Source organism: Dendrobates tinctorius, unplaced genomic scaffold (assembly GCF_039654945.1).
Source record: "Dendrobates tinctorius isolate UK_male_01 unplaced genomic scaffold, ASM3965494v1 ptg000103l, whole genome shotgun sequence".
NCBI classification, from domain to species: Eukaryota; Metazoa; Chordata; class Amphibia; order Anura; family Dendrobatidae; genus Dendrobates; species Dendrobates tinctorius.
The window spans coordinates 21,687,956-21,706,832 of record NW_027361771.1 but is presented as its reverse complement, the minus strand read 5'-3'; the positions used below and the strand labels follow the sequence as shown (position 1 = coordinate 21,706,832).

At 50.0% G+C, this 18,877-nt stretch overlaps 1 protein-coding gene across 2 annotated transcripts in view; it reads left to right on the top strand.

Annotated features, from left to right (window-relative positions):
* DUS1L (dihydrouridine synthase 1 like) overlaps nucleotides 1-18,877 on the top strand; it is a 67,170-nt gene that overhangs the window by 11,678 nt on the left and 36,615 nt on the right. For both annotated transcript variants that reach the window (XM_073588140.1, XM_073588139.1), the window contains exon 7: nucleotides 7,099-7,243. In XM_073588140.1, coding sequence (XP_073444241.1) covers nucleotides 7,099-7,243 — 145 coding nt within the window. The remainder of the gene's footprint in view (nucleotides 1-7,098; nucleotides 7,244-18,877) is intronic.

The following is an 18,877-nucleotide window of genomic DNA, read 5'->3' as shown; positions in this document are numbered from 1 at the left end:
CAAAAAGCTTGTCGGCAGAGGGAAGCATGAAGTGCTCTAAAATTTCCTGGTAGACGGCTGCCCTGACTTTGGTCTTGATAAAACACAGTGGACCTACACCAGCAGATGACATGGCTTCCCAAACCATCACTGATTGTGGAAACTTCACACTAGACCTCAAGCAGCTTGGATTGTGTACCTCCACTCTTCCTCCAGATTCTGGGACCTTGCAGCAGTCCACTATTTGCAAATATCCCCCCAAAATTTTTGAATGGACTTTTCTTAACAATCCTTTTAAGGCTGTGGTTATCCTTGTTGCTTGTGCAGTTTTTTTCTACCACACTTTTTCCTTCCACTCAACTTTCCATTAATATGCTTGGATACAGCACTCTGAACAGCCAGCTTCTTTAGCAATGACCTTTCTTTATCGCCTTATTGGGGGACACAGAATACCATTGGTGTATGCTGCTGCTGCTAGGAGGCTGACACTATGCAAAACAGGAAAATTAGCTCCACCCCGGCAGTATACACCCACCGACAGGCACCAAGCACCTCAGTTTGTGATTAGTGTCTGTAGGAGGCGGACCGGGATCTCCCCAGATCCGCATTTAATCTTTTTCTTTTCAGGTTTTTAAGTTGTGTTTATTAATGTTTTCCCTTTATTTTCCAGAGACAGCATCAGGAAACGGGATGTGAGTTCATCCTGCTTTTCCAATTAATGCGGCTGAGCGAGCAATGTGGTATTGCCCACATCGCAACTCTCAGGTCCGCAGGCAGGACCTTCCCCTATCACCCTCGGGTGCTATGGGCCATGGATGGGTGCCCGGTCCAAGCAGATTCCCCTCCTCACCCCTCTCCCAGGACAGGGCTGAGAGGAAGACGGCAGTCGCCAGCGGTGACGTTTCCCCTGACACTGGGATAGGAGCCGTCTTCTGCACCATACGGACTTGGTGCGGGTACTGAGGATCGTCTCTCCCAGCGGCCTGCGCTCTATCGTGGGTCCCTGCGGTCATCCTCTTCAGGGACATCAGGTAAGCTTATCTGAATGTTCCCTTCAGCCCCGCTCTCATACATCTACCAAGGACCTATTCAACCCTGTCTGCAGCTATCACAGCCAGTACAGCGCCATTCCTAACACGCGCCCTGCATCCCCCTCACACGCTGTCAGTGTCGGTACCTCTCTCCTCCTGTTTGAATTCCCCGCTCTCTTGGCCCAGTGCTCTGGCAGGCGCGTGCTCCTTCTGTCAAGGGGGGGTGGGGGGGGTTTCCTCGGTCAGCATTCCCGGTGCCCCCTCTCCAGCCCATCTTTTAATCTACAGGGGTATGCACTGTTTCTGGGCCCCGGGCGTGCCGTCGCTAGTGAAAGCACAGGGAGCGCTTTCACTTTCATTTTCAAAAGCGGTCCTCCCCCTCCCTGCGCGCGCTTCCTTCGCGCGCTTCTCCAGCCTATCTCAGGGCTGCTTTCACTGCAGCCCTGTCAGCATGACATTAACCGCGCCCCCCTCCTCGGGTCTCAGCCAATCGCGCGGTTCAGCAGCTAAGCCCCGCCCACTGCCAGCGTCCCTTTCCTGTCTTGCTGAGCATCTTCCTCCCTCTTCTCCGGATTTTTTTCCTGGGGGACACACCGCTGTTCTGTCTGCTTCTGAACCTCGGTAGGCTCGACGCTGACTCTCCCTGACGTTGGACTTAGCTTCTCCCGCGCAGTTTCATTCAGGTAGTATCTCTACCACAGAGACTTATGCCCTACCCTGCAAGGGCCTTCAGTGCTAGACCCACCGCTATTCACTACGCCTGCGCGCGCTGTAGAAAGAAGTGGGCATCAGGTCAGTCGTCTCCCCTCTGCCCGTCCTGCAGCCCTTCCTCCATGTCTGCCCCTCAGGAGCACTCCGAGCCCCGGGTGGAGACCACCCCACCCCCTGAGTGGGCCGTGGCGATGTCTCAGTCGGTTTCTGATCTGACAAAAGTGTCTCAATCGCTGGTCCAGGTCTTAGAGCGGTTACCTCAGTTATCTGCAGCCACCTGTGCACCGACCGCCTCTCACGGTGAGTCGCCAGCACCTGACCGCGACCCTCAGACGGACAAGCCGGATAGGGGCTCTAGGAAGCGGGTCCTGTCTGGCTCTTCTTCCAGTTCGCAGGGTCCCTCCGCGTCTCTCAGGCTACGCTCTTCGTCTCCATCCTCAACAGACGATCCTAAGTCAGACGATGATTCCCAATCTGGATCTGACTCAGAGGCGGACAACATAGCTAGAACTCGGGATATGGTAGATAGTCTCATATCGGCTATATACCAAACACTCAAGATAGAGGAGGATAAGGCACCCCCGCAGGAATGTTCTGTTTCCTTTAAGAAAGCGAGGCCTCCATCTCGAACCTTTCCTAATAACAAAGAGTTCGACACTTCCTTAGCCAATCACTGGCAACATCCTGAGAAACGTTTTTCAGGCCGCTAGTACTTAGATGTACTATATCCCTTCGATGCGGATCTAGTCACGAAATGGACCAAAGCTCCCGAGGTAGATCCACCAGTCTCTCGTATTTCCTCTAAGACGGTTCTTTCCCTTCCGGACGGAGCTTCTCTTAAAGATCCAACAGACAGGCAAATAGAGTCGTTGGCTAAGTCAATTTTTGAGGCATCCGGCGCCTCCCTCTGTCCTATCTTCGCCTCCGCTTGGGTGGCGAAGGTCATTTCGGCGTGGGCAAAAATTCTGCGCAGGGGCATTTCAGCGGCAGCTCCTCGGGACGAGCTGGCAGATTTAGCAGACCAAATTAATCATGCGGGCAAATACCTTTTGGCCGCCTCCTTGGATGCGGCTGGGTGCGTAGCTAGAGCTAACAGCAACATAGTGGCCATACGCCGCATTCTTTGGTTGAAGTCTTGGAATGCGGACACCACCTCAAAGAAGTCGCTCACCAACCTGGCATTTCACGGCACTAGGCTCTTCGGCGCCAAGCTGGATCAGATAATCTCAGATGCCACTGGTGGAAAGAGCACTTCCCTTCCCCAGTCCCGCCCTAGGAGGTTCTTTAGCAAGAAGGCTTCTCGGCCATTTAGGTCCTTTCACCCCTTCTCTGCCGCACAAAGTTCATCCCAGCAGGACCGGCATCCTGCTTCCAGAGACAGGAGAAAGCCTTCTTATAAGCCGGCTCCCCGCTGGAGATCCAGAGGTCAGACCCCCAGGTCCTCAGGTTCCCGATCCGGCAGATTTTCATCTAAGTGACGGGTCACCCCCACCTGGAAGTCTTTCCAGGGTGGGAGGCAGACTTTCCTTTTTCAAGGACGCATGGCTATCCGTTGTCGACGACGCTTGGGTCAGGGAAATCATCACATCCGGATACAAGATAGAGTTTTCTTCTCCCCCAAACAGTCGCTTCTTTCTGTCTCGATCCCCAAGACAGCGATCACAGATTCCAGGGTTCCTTCAGGCCGTCTCCACCCTCCTTTCCGCAGGGGTCATCGTTCCCGTTCCTGCAAACGAACGGTTTTTAGGGTTCTACTCGAATCTCTTCGTAGTCCCGAAAAAGGACGGCTCTCTTCGTCCAATTTTGCACCTCAAGTTGCTCAATCGCCACGTGAAGATCCGCCACTTCAAGATGAAGTCTCTGCGTTCGGTAATAGCCTCGATGGAACCCGGAGAGTTTCTCTGCTCTGTGGACATACAGGATGCCTACCTCCACATCCCCATTTCTCTGCGGCATCAGAGATACCTCCGTTTTGCGATTCAGGACAATCACTATCAGTTCACGGCCCCTCCCCTTCGGACTAGCTCCCCGTGTCTTTACGAAGGTGATGGCAACAGTCATGGCCATCCTTCGATCCAGAGGGATTCTTATCATTCCTTATCTGGACCCACTCCTGATCAAGGGCTCGTCCCGCCAAGACTGTCTTCACAGTCTTCAGATAACCTTGGATGCCCTCAGCCGCCTCGGATGGATAGTCAACAAGGAGAAGTCCATCCTGCGCCCTACCCAACGTCTGACCTTTTTGGGCATGGAGTTCGACACGAATCTAGCCCGGGTGTTTCTACCGAGGGACAAGTTTTCAACCCTTTGCAAGGGGATCCAGTCCCTACAACGCTCGAGGATCATGTCCCTTCGGTCCTGCATGAGGGTCCTGGGGAAGATGATAGCTTCCATGGAAGCAGTGCCCTTCGCACAATTCCACTCTCGCCCTCTCCAACTGTTCCTCCTGTCAGTCTGGGACACAAGACCTCGTTTTCTCTGGACCGCCCCATTCTTCTTCCGCTCAGAGTCAGACAATCGCTGACTTGTAGGGCATTGCCGACGTCAGTTCTCCGCGGAAGGTCTTTTCTTCCGCCTCGGTGGCAGGTCATCACCACTGATGCTAGTCTCCTAGGATGGGGGGCGGTTTACCATCAGAAAACGGCCCAAGGGCGCTGGAACGCCCAGGAGACTCTTCTGCCCATCAACCTTCTGGAGATCAGGGCAATCCTCCTTGCTCTCCTTCGTTGGCAGCATCTCCTCGTAGGAAAACCAGTCCGCATTGTCAGACAACGCCACGGCTGTGGCGTACATAAACCACCAGGGCGGTACTCACAGCAGGCAGATAATGTCAGAAGTGGCAAGGATACTGCGCTGGGCAGAGCGTCACGTTCCGGCGATCTCCGCTGTTCACATTCCAGGGGTGGAAAATTGGGCAGCCAACTTCTTGAGTCGCCAAGGTCTAGCGTCAGGCGAATGGTCCCTTCATCCCACAGTCTTCAGTCAGATATGCCAGCGTTGGGGCACCCCGGACGTCGATCTCATGGCATCTCGGATGAACACCAAAGTTCCTCACTTTGTAGCCAGGTCCAGGGATCCTCTATCCGTCGATTGCGACGCCCTAGTAATTCCGTGGTCCCAGTTCCAACTGCCTTACCTGTTTCCTCCCCTTGCCCTCATTCCAAGAGTGGTCAAAAAGATAAAGTCAGAGGGCATCCCAGTCATCCTAGTGGCTCCAGACTGGCCGAGACGCCCTTGGTACGCGGAGTTGGTGAACATGCTCGCGGACGTCCCCTGGAGGCTTCCAGACCGTCCAGATCTTCTCTCGCAAGGCCCTCTTTACCACCAGAATTCACAGTCTCTGAGTTTAACGGCATGGCCGTTGAGGCCGCAATTCTGAAGGATTCAGGGTTTTCCAGACGGGTCATTCAGACCATGATCAAGGCTCGGAAGCCAGCTTCCTCCCGCATTTACCATAGGTACTGGAAGGCCTTTTTCCGTTGGTGCGAGTATAACTATGTTTTTCCACTATCATTCTCCATTCCATCCATTCTTGGTTTCCTCCAATCTGGTTTGGATGCGGGCCTCTCCCTCAGTACTCTCAAAGGCCAGGTGTCTGCCCTAGCAATCCTCTTCCAGAAGGATCTAGCTTCCTTACCGCAGGTGAAGACTTTTCTCCAAGGAGTCGCCCATGTGGCTCCTCCTCATCATTCTCCGATAAATCCATGGGATCTCAATCTTGTTCTTGGCGCTCTCCAGAAGGCGGCGTTCGAACCGATCCAGGACATCCCTCTGTCTTTGCTTTCATGGAAGGTGGCTTTTCTAATCGCCATTACATCCATCAGGAGAGTTTCTGAGCAGGCGGCCTTATCCTGTCGTTCTCCGTACCTTATCCTCCACCAAGATAAGGTTGTTCTCAGGCCAGTTCCTTCCTTCCTTCCAAAGGTGGTATCTCCTTTTCACATTAACAAAGATATCGTCCTTCCATCGTTTTGTCCTGCGCCTGCTCATCCTCTGGAAAAGTCGCTCCACAAACTGGATGTAGTGAGAGCCTTGCGTGTTTACCTTGCCAGGACTGCTTCTTTTCGCCAGTCTGATTCCCTGCTGGTCATTTCTGAGGGTCGCCGGAAAAGTCTTCCGGCCTCCAAATCCACGATTGCTCGCTGGATTCGGTCTACCATCCTGGAAGCCTACCGACTTCAGGAGAAACTGCCCCCTCCAGGAGTCAAAGCCCACTCCACCCGGGCTGTAGGGGCTTCTTGGGCTGTGCGACACCAGGCTTCGGCCTTACAACTTTGCAGGGCCGTGACCTGGTCGTCTTTGCACACCTTTGCGAGGTTCTACAGGGTTCATACCCAGGCCTCGTCTGATGCGGCTCTTGGTAGGAAGGTTCTGCAGGCAGCAGTCGCGCACCGGCTGACCTAAGCCCTTCCTTCTGTCGTTCCTTTTATTGCTGTTCCCACCCTCGGGACTGCTTTGGAACGTCCCATGGTATTCTGTGTCCCCCAATAAGGTGATAAAGAAAGAGGAATTTTGGGTTCTTACCGTAAAATCTCTTTCTTGGAGCCTTCATTGGGGGACACAGCACCCTCCCTGTTTAAGTTGTACCGTGTTGGGTCTTCGAGTCCCTTGTTGGGTTGGTACATATGTTCATGGTTTTTGGTTGATTCTCCTACTGCTTTTTCACCAACTGAGGTGCTTGGTGTCTGTCGGTGGGTGTATACTGCCGGGGAGGAGCTAATTTTCCTGTTTTGCGTAGTGTCAGCCTCCTAGCAGCAGCAGCATACACCCATGGTATTCTGTGTCCCCCAAAAGAGATTTTACGGTAAGAACCCAAAATCCCTCTTTTGTGGCTTACCCTCCTTGTGGTGTCTGTTAATGACTGCCTTCTGGACATCTGTCAAGTCAGCATTCTTCCCCATGATTGTGGAGCCTACTGAAATAGACTAAGGGACCTTTTTAAATGCTTAGGAAACCTTTGTAGGTGTTTTTTGTTAATTGTTCTAATTTACTGAGATAATGACTTTTGGGTTTTCATTGGCTGTAAGCCATAATCATCAACATTAACAAAAATAAACCCTTGGAATAGATCACTCTATATAATATACGAGTTTCACTTTTTTTTTTTGAAGAACTGAAATAAATAGACTTTATGATGATATTCTAATTTGTGTTCGGCACATATTATGGACACTTCCCGGCAAACGGCTAATAGGAGTAGACAGTTTGTCACTGGCACTGCTCACCTCCTGATGCACAGGAGAAGCACTTGAAGAAATTCCTACTTACACTATAATTGGTGCATAAATATGTTCCCTCGTCAGTAGATCCAATTTGGTTCTGTCTAAGTTGCTGAGCTAGTCTGGTGTAACTTTATTCATGGTTGGTTGTATTTTAGAGGGAAATCTTCACAATCCAGCCTTGTTTGAAGGGAAGAGTCCCTCTGTGTGGGAGATGACAGAAGAGTATTTGGAGCTTGCTCAGCAATACCCATGCCCTTTGTCTTTTGTGCGGGCACATCTTTTTAAACTTTGGCACCACACGTGAGTATTATGTTCTGCTATATGTTTTCAAATCGACCTTTTTAACATTAAATAAAACCTGTCACTTGATTCCTGAGGCTCGAACCACGGACAGCATGAATTGGAGCATGGTGTCGTGATTGCATCCAGGTGTGTTTGACTCTGAAATGCTATTGTGTTTCAGAGAAAACACAGTTTGACAACTTGCAGATAACCATAGGGGAGAGACCCGAGTAGTCCAGCACAGACCTCGGGTGGCTTCTCCCTGGACCACTCCAGTTGTTTGACTGGTCTCTCCCATGTGTGAAGCAGGGCGGGGAGAGGCCAGCCTATTCCGGTTTCTCCCTATGGTTCTCCATGGCATTTTTGAGTAATATATATCATATAGCTGGCTGACAGGATCCTTTTTAAGTTGATTTCAAGTCAACCATTCCTTGTAGTCTACCAGTGTGCATAGACAATGATTTAAAAAATGTTATAATCTTTTACGTGGTGAGGTAGGGGGACTTACCATATGCGTGTATTTGTGTGTATGTACAGTTGTGCCACCCTTTGCTGGGAAAGATGTGGGCACAACGTATGTACCTGCATCAAAGGCAGGGACACGACATTTGACGTATGTTTATGCCATATGTCGTGAAGTGGTTAAAACAGTGGAGGAGGGAACAGCTTAGCTTGGGGGGGGCTACACATTGCTATTATCCTAATGACTACAGCAGTTTATAAGATTTCCTGTCTGCGCTGTCTGTTCTTTGATTTCAAGGTGACATCTGTGAAATTCCACTGATGTGGAGAATGAATTGGTCTCACTGAATTGACTTTTACAACATGTGATAAAAGACAGGAAACTCTAGGTCACAATGTCTGAGGTAGTCTGCACTGATTTGGAGCATGTCAGACTGTCTAGGGACATATATCCAGTTATTAATGTATTCATACATTTTAGGCAGAATGCTGACTAAAGATGAGCACATTTGATCGGGTCAGGGCTTATTCCGCATGCTATAGCGCTTACCGAATAAGCTGCAGAGCGAACCCGGATACATGGAGCGCGCCGGCTGATCAGCTGTTCTGCTCCACTCCTGTATATGTCACGGCTGTGTCACTGTCACAACACATGCATGGAGAGCCTGTATGTTGGGCTCTCCATGCATGTGCTGAGACTGTCAGACAGCCGCGACACATACAGCTGTGGAGCAGAACAGCTGATCACCCGGTGCGCTCCATGTATCCGGGTTCCCTCTGCAGCTTAATCGGTAAGTGCTATAGCATGCTGAATAAGCCCTGACCCAATCAAATTTGCTCATCTCTAATGCTGATGACACCAAACTATGTAGGATATTAAAAACTGACCTTGACAGTACAATATTGCAAAACGATCTGAATAGGATGTCTGAATGGGCAAACACTTGGCAAATGAGGTTTAATGTAGATAAATGTTGAGTAATTCACCTAGGACAAGAGTAATCCTATTGCTGCATATACATTAAATGGGACCATACTTGGGACAACAGATCAAGAGAAGGACTTGGGTATTCTAGTTACAAGTAAGCTGAGCAGCAGTACTCAATTTCAAGCAGGAGCTGCAAAAGCAAACAAGATTTTCAGATGTATAAAAAGAGAGAAAAAATCCCGGGATCCCAATGTGTTATTACCCCTTTATAAATCACTGGTGAGGCCACATCTAGAATATGGGATTCAGTTTTGGGCAACACATTTTTAAAAGGAAATTCAGAGGTTAGAGTCAGTTCAAAGGCGGGCAACTAGATTATTACAAGAAATAGAAGACCTCTCATATGATGAGAGGCTGGAAAAGTTGGGCTTGTTTAGCTTAGAAAAAAATACTCCTCAGAGGGAATCTCATTTACATGTATAAATATATGTGTGGCCAGTACAAAGGACTGGGGCATGAGTTATTCCTTCCAAAGAGCATACTGAGGACTAGGGGGCACTCATTACAGGTGGAAGAAAGGCGATTCCGACAGCTACGTAGGAAAGGCTTCTTTACAGTTAGAGCGGTCAGACTGTGATTGCCCGACCACAGGAGATAGTAATGGCAGACACTATGACAGCTTTTATATAAGGTCTGGATGATTCCCTCAATACACATAACATTGAGGGTTATAGTTAGTGACGAAATGTACAAATGGTGGAGAAAGGGTGAACTTGATGGACCTAGGTCTTTTTTTCAACCTACGTAATTACAGTTGTGGCCAAAAGGATTGACACCCCTGCAATTCTGTCAGATAATACTCAGTTTCTTCCTGAAAATGATTGCAAACACAAATTCTTTGGTATTATTATCTTCATTTAATTTGTCTTAAATGAAAAAACACAAAAAGAATTGTCCTAAAGCCAAATTGGATATAATTCCACACCAAACATAAAAAAGAGGGTGGACAAAAGTATTGGCACTGTTCGAAAAATCATGTGATGCTTCTCTAATTTGGGTAATTAACAGCACCTGTAACTTACCTGTGGCACCTAACAGGTGTTGGCAATAACTAAATCACACTTGCAGCCAGTTGACATGGATTAAAGTTGACTCAACCTCTGTCCTGTGTCCTTGTGTGTACCACATTGAGCATGGAGAAAAGAAAGAAGACCAAAGAACTGTCTGAGGACTTGAGAAACCAAATTGTGAGGAAGCATGAGCAAATCTCAAGGCTACAAGTCCATCTCCAAAGACCTGAATGTTCCTGTGTCTACCGTGCGCAGTGTCATCAAGAAGTTTAAAGCCCATGGCACTGTGGCTAACCTCCCTAGATTTGGATGGAAAAGAAAAATCGACAAGAGATTTCAACGCAAGATTGTGCGGATGTTGGATAAAGAACCTCGACTAACATCCAAACAAGTTCGAGCTGCCCTGCAGTCCGAGGGTACAACAGTGTCAACCCGTACTCTCCGTCGGCGTCTGAATGAAAAGGGACTGTATGGTAGGAGACCCAGGAAGACCCCACTTCTTACCCCGAGACATAAAAAAGCCAGGCTGGAGTTTGCCAAAACTTACCTGAAAAAGCCTAAAATGTTTTGGAAGAATGTTCTCTGGTCAGATGTGACAAAAGTAGAGCTTTTTGGGCAAAGGCATCAACATAGAGTTTACAGGAGAAAAAAAAGAGGCATTCAAAGAAAAGAACACGGTCCCTACAGTCAAACGTGGCGGAGGTTCCCTGATGTTTTGGGGTTGCTTTGCAGCCTCTGGCACTGGACTGCTTGACCGTGTGCATGGCAATATGAAGTCTGAAGACTACCAACAAATTTTGCAGCATAATGTAGGGCCCAGTGTGAGAAAGCTGGGTCTCCCACAGAGGTCATGGGTCTTCCAGCAGGACAATGACGAAAAACACACTTCAAAAAGCACTAGAAAATGGTTTGAGAGAAAGCACTGGAGACTTCTAAGGTGGCCAGCAATGAGTCCAGACCTGAATCCCATAGAACACCTGTGGAGAGATCTAAAAATGGCAGTTTGGAGAAGGCACCCTTCAAATATCAGGGACCTGGAGCAGTTTGCCAAAGAAGAATGGTCTAAAATTCCAGCAGAGCATTGTAAGAAACTCATTTATGGTTACCGGAAGCGGTTGGTCGCAGTTATTTTGGCTAAAGGTTGTGCAACCAAGTATTAGGCTGAGGGTGCCAATACTTTTGTCTGGACCATTTTTGGAGTCTTGTGTGACATGATCAATGTTTTTGCTTCATTCTCTTTAGTGTTTTTTCATTTAAGACAAATTAAATGAAGATAACACCAAAGAATTTGTGTTTGCAATCATTTTCAGGAAGAAACTGAGTATTATCTGGCAGAATTGCAGGGGTGTCAATACTTTTGGCCACAACTGTATATAACAGAGGAATGACACAATGCAGATATATAAGGAAAGCTGGAGCAAATGTTGTTAGCAGGGCTGTGGAGTTGGAGCCCATTTTGGTGGAGTCTGAGTCGGTGTCATGGAAATTGAGGAGTCGTAGGTTTGGCTTACCGACTCCACAGCTCCGGTATGAGGGAGTCGGTGTCATGGAAATTGAGGAGTTGGAGTCGGAGATTTGGCTTACCGACTCCACAGCCCTGGTTGATAGATCCACTCGAGATGGTGTGGATTGATTTGCACAACCTTTTGCTATCGGACATGACAGTAACCATTGGCCGCTGGACATGGGTCCTGATAACCGACTCTTGCCTATCTGCAGACCCGGCTCTTCTTTTGATTATCCTGCCTGCAGCAACACCATTATTGCAACGTGATGCACATATGACATTGCACCAGGTTGGATAATCAAAAGAAGAGCTTGCAGATGCTGTTGAGTCAGAGGCGGTACTTAAAGGGTATTCTCTTCTCCAAGATCCTATCCCAATATGTAGTAGGTGTAATAATAATATCAGCAGATGCCTCCAATTAGAAACATAGCTTAGTTCTTTTGATTTGCTACGTCGCTTACCATGTGTGGGGCATTGCAGTAGGTTAAGTATTCATGGTTACGACCAATCATATACTGACGTTCAGTCAGTTGCTAGTGGTCGTAACCATGGATACCAAAGCTATTGCTATGCCCTGCAAATGGTCAGCGACATAGTGAATCAGAAGAAATTAACTACAGTTCTAATTGGAGGTATTTGTTGATATTATTTTTGCACCTACTACATATTGGAATAGGATCTTAGAGATATGAATACCCCTTTAAGGCTTCCGTCCTGTGCCCACAGATTTCTGTCATGACCGATGGGACCAGGTCGTGCACACAATTCACACCACCACTAACCGGCTCTCTTTAGGGGTTCTCAATATGGCTCATCAGGCCGGCTGATGTTTAGGATGGCAAGCCTCGTTTGCAAAACTTTTTTTTTTCTCCTGATGACGAAGATGCTTTGGATTTTATTGGAATTCTGTTAAGCTGTTTATTCTAGAAGACATTAAAGGCACAATTCCCTGGGGTATCGTTCCCACCTTTTGAAATTGAAATGTAGACTTTTCCCTTTCCCGTGGATGTAGTAATGAGGATTCGTGGTTGTATTCATTATGTGCGGCATAATACTCTGAGCATACTTAGACAGAACCCCCCAGAGCCATACTGTGTATGCATCAGCCATCTTCTCTTGAAGTTTCATCATCTGAGGAAACTTAACTGCGTGTGATTTCTCCAGGCATCTGAGTCCTGACATAAAACAGTCCAATGTCTTATGGAGAAACATTGTGTGATGTGCACATGTTCTGCGGTCCCCATAGCTCAAATATTGTGTAAATGCTATTTATCTTCTTTCCAGTTGGCTGTACATGAGCTCGGTGCCAGCAGTTTTTACAGTACATATCACAGACTGCGAAGCATAAAAAGTAGTCATTGGTTAAATGTGTCTGATTTGGTGCGTAGACAAGTAACTGGCACTCATGAGACAGAACTAAGAAAAAAAAACTAGTATTCAGAACACTGCTGCTAGTTGTCACTTAGAGAAATCTAAATCTGATCAATATTTGGCGTGACCGCCCTTTACCTTCAGAACAGCATCGATTCTTCTAGTTACACTTGTACACAGTTTTCTCCTTTGCCTCATTGGGGGACACAGATACTGTGGGTGTATGCTTCTGCCGCTAGGAGGCTGACAGTGAAAAAAAGAGGTTAGCTCCTCCTCCGCCGTATACTCCCTCACCCCTATTGCAGGCGGAAATCAGTTTTTTGCTTAGTGTCCATGGAGGCACACGTCTGTTTTTTTTCTCCAGACTTTTTTCGTCCTTTTTCATGAAGATGTGACAGGGGCAACGGATTGAAAGGGTCTGATTTCCCCAAACCAACAATGGGCGAGCACATGCGAGTGTCCCTCCACGTAGCCTCTCCCGCGTCGTGGGACACAATGCCGCACTTAGCCCTGACCACCCCTAGGTATTGAAACCATGGGCTGTACAGAGGCACAAGACTAGTCCGTGCGGCCCCCACTGCTCCAACAATGCTTAGCCTGCGGTGCTCCAAGGTGGCGGACGGTCCCTCTCCTCACACCCTGAAGGGGTTAGATGGAGTTAGGGTGCCTGCACCGTCCTATTTTATTAAGGCCCCCCACATACCTGCGCTCAGGCTGAAGAGGGTCATCGGTGAGGAGAGGGTCTGAGAGGGCTCCTGCAAAGATCCCAGGGCTGGAGCCCCCAGTCGGCAGAAGCCGCTGGCCAGGCAAGGCTGAGGGTGGCTGGATCCGCCAGGCGGCGCCATGCAGTTAATGGCGTCATGTTTTTTGTGTACCGTGCCCGTGCCCCCCCCCCCCCGGTCGGGTAGGGGAGAAATTGAGGCCACGGCTTCAGCCGGAAGGCGGCGGCGAAGAAATTTAGGCCCCGGCTTTGGAGCGCGGCTAGACCGCCGAACGGAAGCACCGCCCCTAGAGCGGTTTTACATGCTGGCTCACTCCCACAGCTGGTGGCGCGCGATTTGACGGGGGGGGCGCAGGACTGGGGTAAGTGCTGCCCGAGAGGCCACGCTACAGGGAAAACGAGGTGCTACCTCCTCCCCACATCCCCAGCAGCGGACAGATACAGTATGTCCGAAAAAGCAAAGACCCACACGTACTTTTACGCTGCATGCATCTCTTGTCGAGCTGTGTTTCCGCGGGCGCAGAGCAAGTGATTATGCGAAGCCTGCAAATCCGAACGCGCCCAGGAGCCCTCCCCTGCGACCGTGACCAATGTGTCAAATCCCCCGGCGTGGGCCCTATCACTGTCACACTCCATGGCGTCGCTTACGAGAGGCATAGAGTCCCTTCAAGCCCCAGATAGGGGCAGGGACAATGGCTCGTCGGCCTTAGAGGGAACCTCCACCTCACAAGAGCCTCTGGCCTGCAGGGGCCGTTCTCACTCCAGGCAGACCCGGAGGAAACGAATCCACACATGGTGTCGCCCAGTCCATCCGGTGCCTTGGCATCCGTAAGCTCTGCTTCTCGCTCCCCATCACCAGTGGTTAATAGCGAGCAGACCTCAGATTGCGACTTTGACGAGCCCCTTGACCTGGACACTGCAGGGTCACGTGAAGCAGTGGACAGCCTCATAGAAGCCGTCAATCAGACCCTGGGGATTGAGGATGATCCCGCAGCGGCTACGGGGCATAAAGTGACATTTAAGCGAGTGAAGCGCCCGCACAGAATTTTTTCGTCTCACCCTGAGTTTGAGGACATAGTCCAGCGGCACAGAGAACGTCCAGACAGGCATTTCTCGGGTCAAAAGGCACTCGAAACAAGGTATCCGTTTGCTCCGGACCTCCGTAAAAAATGGATGGAATCCCCGATGGTGGATCCTCCGGTTTCGCGCCTAGCCACTAAGACCCTGCTATCCGTCCCTAGTGTTTCCTCGATTAAGGATCCCACGGATCGCCTTATAGAGAGCTTGGCTCGCTCAGTGTATGATGCGTCAGGGTCCGCACTCGCTCCTTCGTTCGCAGCAACTTGGGTAGCAAAGGCTATGATATCATGGTCGGAAACATTAAACAAGGTCGCGCAGGAGCAGGATCTACCTGCAGAGATTTTGGAGGTCGCAGGTCAGATGGCGATGGCCGGAGACTATGTAATCAATTTGTCTTTGGATGCGGCTAATTGCTCGGCACTTGCTGCCGCTAATGCAGTTTCTATCAGAAGAGCCCTATGGTTAAGGACATGGCGAGCCGATTCTACTTCTAAGGCTACTTTCACACGTGCGTTTTTTGCGCTGCGTTTTTGCGCATACATGCGCATGCGTCTTTTTCCCTATACTTAACATGGGTGCGCATTGTCATGCGTTTGTACGCGTTTGTATGCCCGTGCGTTTTTTGTAGTGTGCGCCCGGGCGCACAAAATGCATCCTGTTGCATTGTTGGGGGGCGTCCGACCTGTCTGAAAAAAAAACGCATGCGCACGAAATGCGCACAAAATTCACCTAAAACCCATTAAAGTCTATGGGAGCGCTGACGTGCGCATGGTCATGTGCACGTCAGCGCAAAAACATGCGTTTTTTTGCAAAAACCATGCGCAAAAAAACAAGAAAACGCATTAAAAAATGCATAATGTGTTTTTATGCATGTTTGCACTGCGCACGCAGGGCAAAAAAAACACAAGTGTGAAAGTAGCCTAAGAAGTCCTTGACTTCCCTGCCTTATCAGTGCGGCCGCCTATTTGGGGAGAAGTTGGATCAGCTGATCTCCGACTCCACAGGAGGAAAGAGCGGGTTTCTCCATGAACAAAAGGTCAAACTGCTTTTTCGTCACCTGTTTCAGGCACGTTTTCGGGCCTTTCGCAACCCCATGTGGACTACAGCGGCCAATTCCGCCGCCTCAGGCTGCCCCAACCAGGATAGGGAGTGGCAGGTTTCATATAGAGCTAACCCTTTGGGGAGAATGCATACTCAGCAGCCCAGATCGAGGGGATCCAGATCCCAAAGATCGTTGGCCAAATGACTCGAGGCCTTTACCAGACGACACCTGCAAGGTGGGAGGCCGCCTACTCTGGTTTCACCACGTCTGGGTCAGTGTCGCTTACGACGTATGGGTAAAGGAATTGGTGGCCTCGGGTTACAAAATAGAATTTGTCAGATACCCTCCAAGATGTTTTTTTTTTCTTTCCTGGCTTCCCAGGGTGGATACCCAGGCAAGGGCTCTATTGGGAGCCATCAAATCGCTCCAGCACAACGGAGTCATTGTTCCAGTGCCGGAACACGAAAAAAATTAGGGGTTCTATTCCAACCTTTTTGCGGTTCCCAAAAAGGATGGGTCTGTCAGGCCTGTTTTGGACCTGAAGCTTCTGAACAGATTCATCAGGATCAGACATTTCCGGATGGAGTCTCTCCTGTCAGTCATATCTGCCATGGACCCAGGGAGAATACTTGGCCTCAATAGATATCCAGAACGCATATCTGCATATTCCCAATTTTCCTCCTCATCAGAGGTATCTACGTTTCACCATCAGCGATCAACATTTTCAGTTCGTAGCGCTACCCTTCGGGTTAGCCACAGCTCCCAGAGTGTTCACAAAGGTTATGGCAGTTGTCATGGACATACTGCATTCTCGAGGCATAGTCGTCTTGCCTTATCTGGACGACCGCTTGGTCAAGGGCCCATTAATACGGGCATGCGAGGAAAATGTCAACATCACGCTAGATACTCTTGCCCACTTAGGGTGGTTGGTCAATGCGAAGAAGTCATCCCTTGTGCCAGCTCAAAAGATCTCCTTCCTAGGAATGATTTTCGACACTTGCCGAGGGTTGGTAATTCTCCCTCAGGAAAAGGTGCTAGCGCTCTGGCAGGGAGTCCGGACACTTCGCCAACCAGTCCCTCATACCATCCGATCCAGGATGAGGATTCTAGGGAAAATGGTGGCAGCAATGGAAGCGGTGCCGTTCGCCCAGTTCCATCTTCGCCCCCTGCAGCACGCCCTTTTGTCTGCTTGGGACAAGAATCCCTTCACGCTCGATCGGCAGTGCCGACTGTCCGCTCAAGTCAGGCAGTCGCTAGGATGGTGGTTAACCAGTTCCCCCTAGACCATTGGTTGGTGATGACAACCGACGCCAGTCTCCTCGGCTGGGGAAAGCGGTGTTTTGCCACCACACGACCCACAGACGGTGGTCGCCACAGGAGGCACGCCTCCCGATCAACTTATTGGACATGCGAGCAATTCGGCTGGCTCTGTGAAAGTTTCATCACTTTCTAGCAGGCCACCCTGTCCGAATTCAATCGGACAACGCCACGGCGGTGGCTTACATAAATCACCAAGGGAGCACCCGCAGCAGAGCAACCATGCACGAGGTGGGGCACGTTCTTCAGTGGGCCGAAGCAAACCACTCGGTGATTTTGGCTGTCCACATTCCGGGCGTGGAAAATTGGGCGGCAGACTTTCTCAGCCGGCAGGGTCTTGCGTCCGGAGAGTGGTCTCTACATCCCGAAGTCTTCCGGCAGATTTGTCAGCTGTGGGGAACTCCGGATGTGGACCTGATGGCGTCCAGAGTGAACGCCAAGGTGCCCACATATGTCGCTCGGGTCAGGGACCCGCAGGCAATCGCTGTGGCCGCATTGGTTCTGCCATGGAACCAGTTTCGCCTCCCATTTCTATTTCCTCCGCTGCCACTACTTCCGAGGGTCATCAAGAAGATCAAGACGGCAGGGGTTCCAGCGATTCTCCTGGCCCCAGACTGGCCCCGTCGAGCGTGGTACGCAGATCTAATGCAGCTGCTCGCCGACGTTCCTTGGCGCCTGCCAGAGTGCCCAGATCTACTTTCTCAGGGGCCGATTTGCCACCCAAACTCGGGCCCTGTGTTTGACGGCATGGCCGTTGAATCTTGGATTCTAACCCAGGCAGGGTTCGGGAGCAAGGTGGTCGCTACAATGATTAGCTCCCGGAAGCGTGCTTCAGCACGAATTTACCACCACACCTGGAAGGTGTTCTTTGCCTGGTGTCGAGGCTGCGGTGTTTCTCCGCTGAGATTCTCGATCCCCAACATCTTGGCTTTTCTCCAGTCGGGCCTAGACTCAGGCTTGGCCCCAAGTTCCCTCAGGAGACAAATATCAACCTTATCCGTCCTGTTCCAGCGCAGAATTGCTACCTATCTGCAGGTGAAGACTTTCATCCAGGGAGTCTCCCACTTGGTACCTCCCTATAAGGCGCCTATGGACACTTGGGACGTTAACCTGGTCCTAAGTGTTCTGCAGGAAGCTCCATTTGAACCGCTTCAGGATATCTCTTTGAGGTACCTTTCCTGGAAAGTGGTGTTCCTAGTGGCCATCACTTCTATCAGGCGGGTTTCAGAACTGGCAGCCCTATCCTGCCAAGCCCCGTTCCTCACTTTCCATAAGGATACGGTGGTGCTCAGACCAGCCCCTCCTTTTCTATGGAAAGTCGTGTCCTCTTTTCACATTAATGAAGCGGTTGTCTTGCCTTCATTTTGTCCAGCACCGGTGCACCGTGTGGAAAAGGCTCTTCACTCGTTAGACCTGGTAAGAGCACTCCGGAGGTACATGTAGAGGACGGCACTCTTTCGTCAGACGGACACGCTGTTCGTGCTCCCCGAAGGGCGCAGGAAGGGACTTGCTGCCTCAAAGTCGACCATAGCCAGATTGATTCGTTTGACTATTCAGGAGTTCTACCGCATTAGAGGCTCGCCGATTCCAGCAGGGATCAGAGCGCACTCTACTTGGGCAGTGGGTGCCTCTTGGGCGCTTTGGCACCAGGCTTCAACGGAACCGATTTGCAAGGCAGCAACCTGGTCCAGCCTGCACACATTTGCCAAACATATAATATCCATACTCAGGCCTCGGCGGATGCGAGCCTGGGTAGAAGGATTCTCCAAGCAGCGGTGGCGTACCTGTTAAACAAGAGGTGCATGTAACTTGGATCGGTGAGTCAATCTCCCACCCAGGGACTGCTTTAGGACGTCCCACAGCATCTGTGTCCCCCAATGAGGCGAAGGAGAAACATGGATTTTTGTGATAACTCACCGTAAAATCCTTTTCTCCGAGACGCTCATTGGGGGACACAGCACCCATCCTATTAGCCAGTTGGCTCTTGTTTTGTTTTAAATTAATATGCATTTACTAATTTGATATAAGGGTGGTGTTTTTTCTGGACATGTTGTACCTGTATTAAGGCTGAGTTTGTTGTCCTCCTACTGCTTTGGCACCAAACTGATTTCCGCCCGCAATAGGGGCGAGGGTGTATACGGCGGAGAAGGAGCT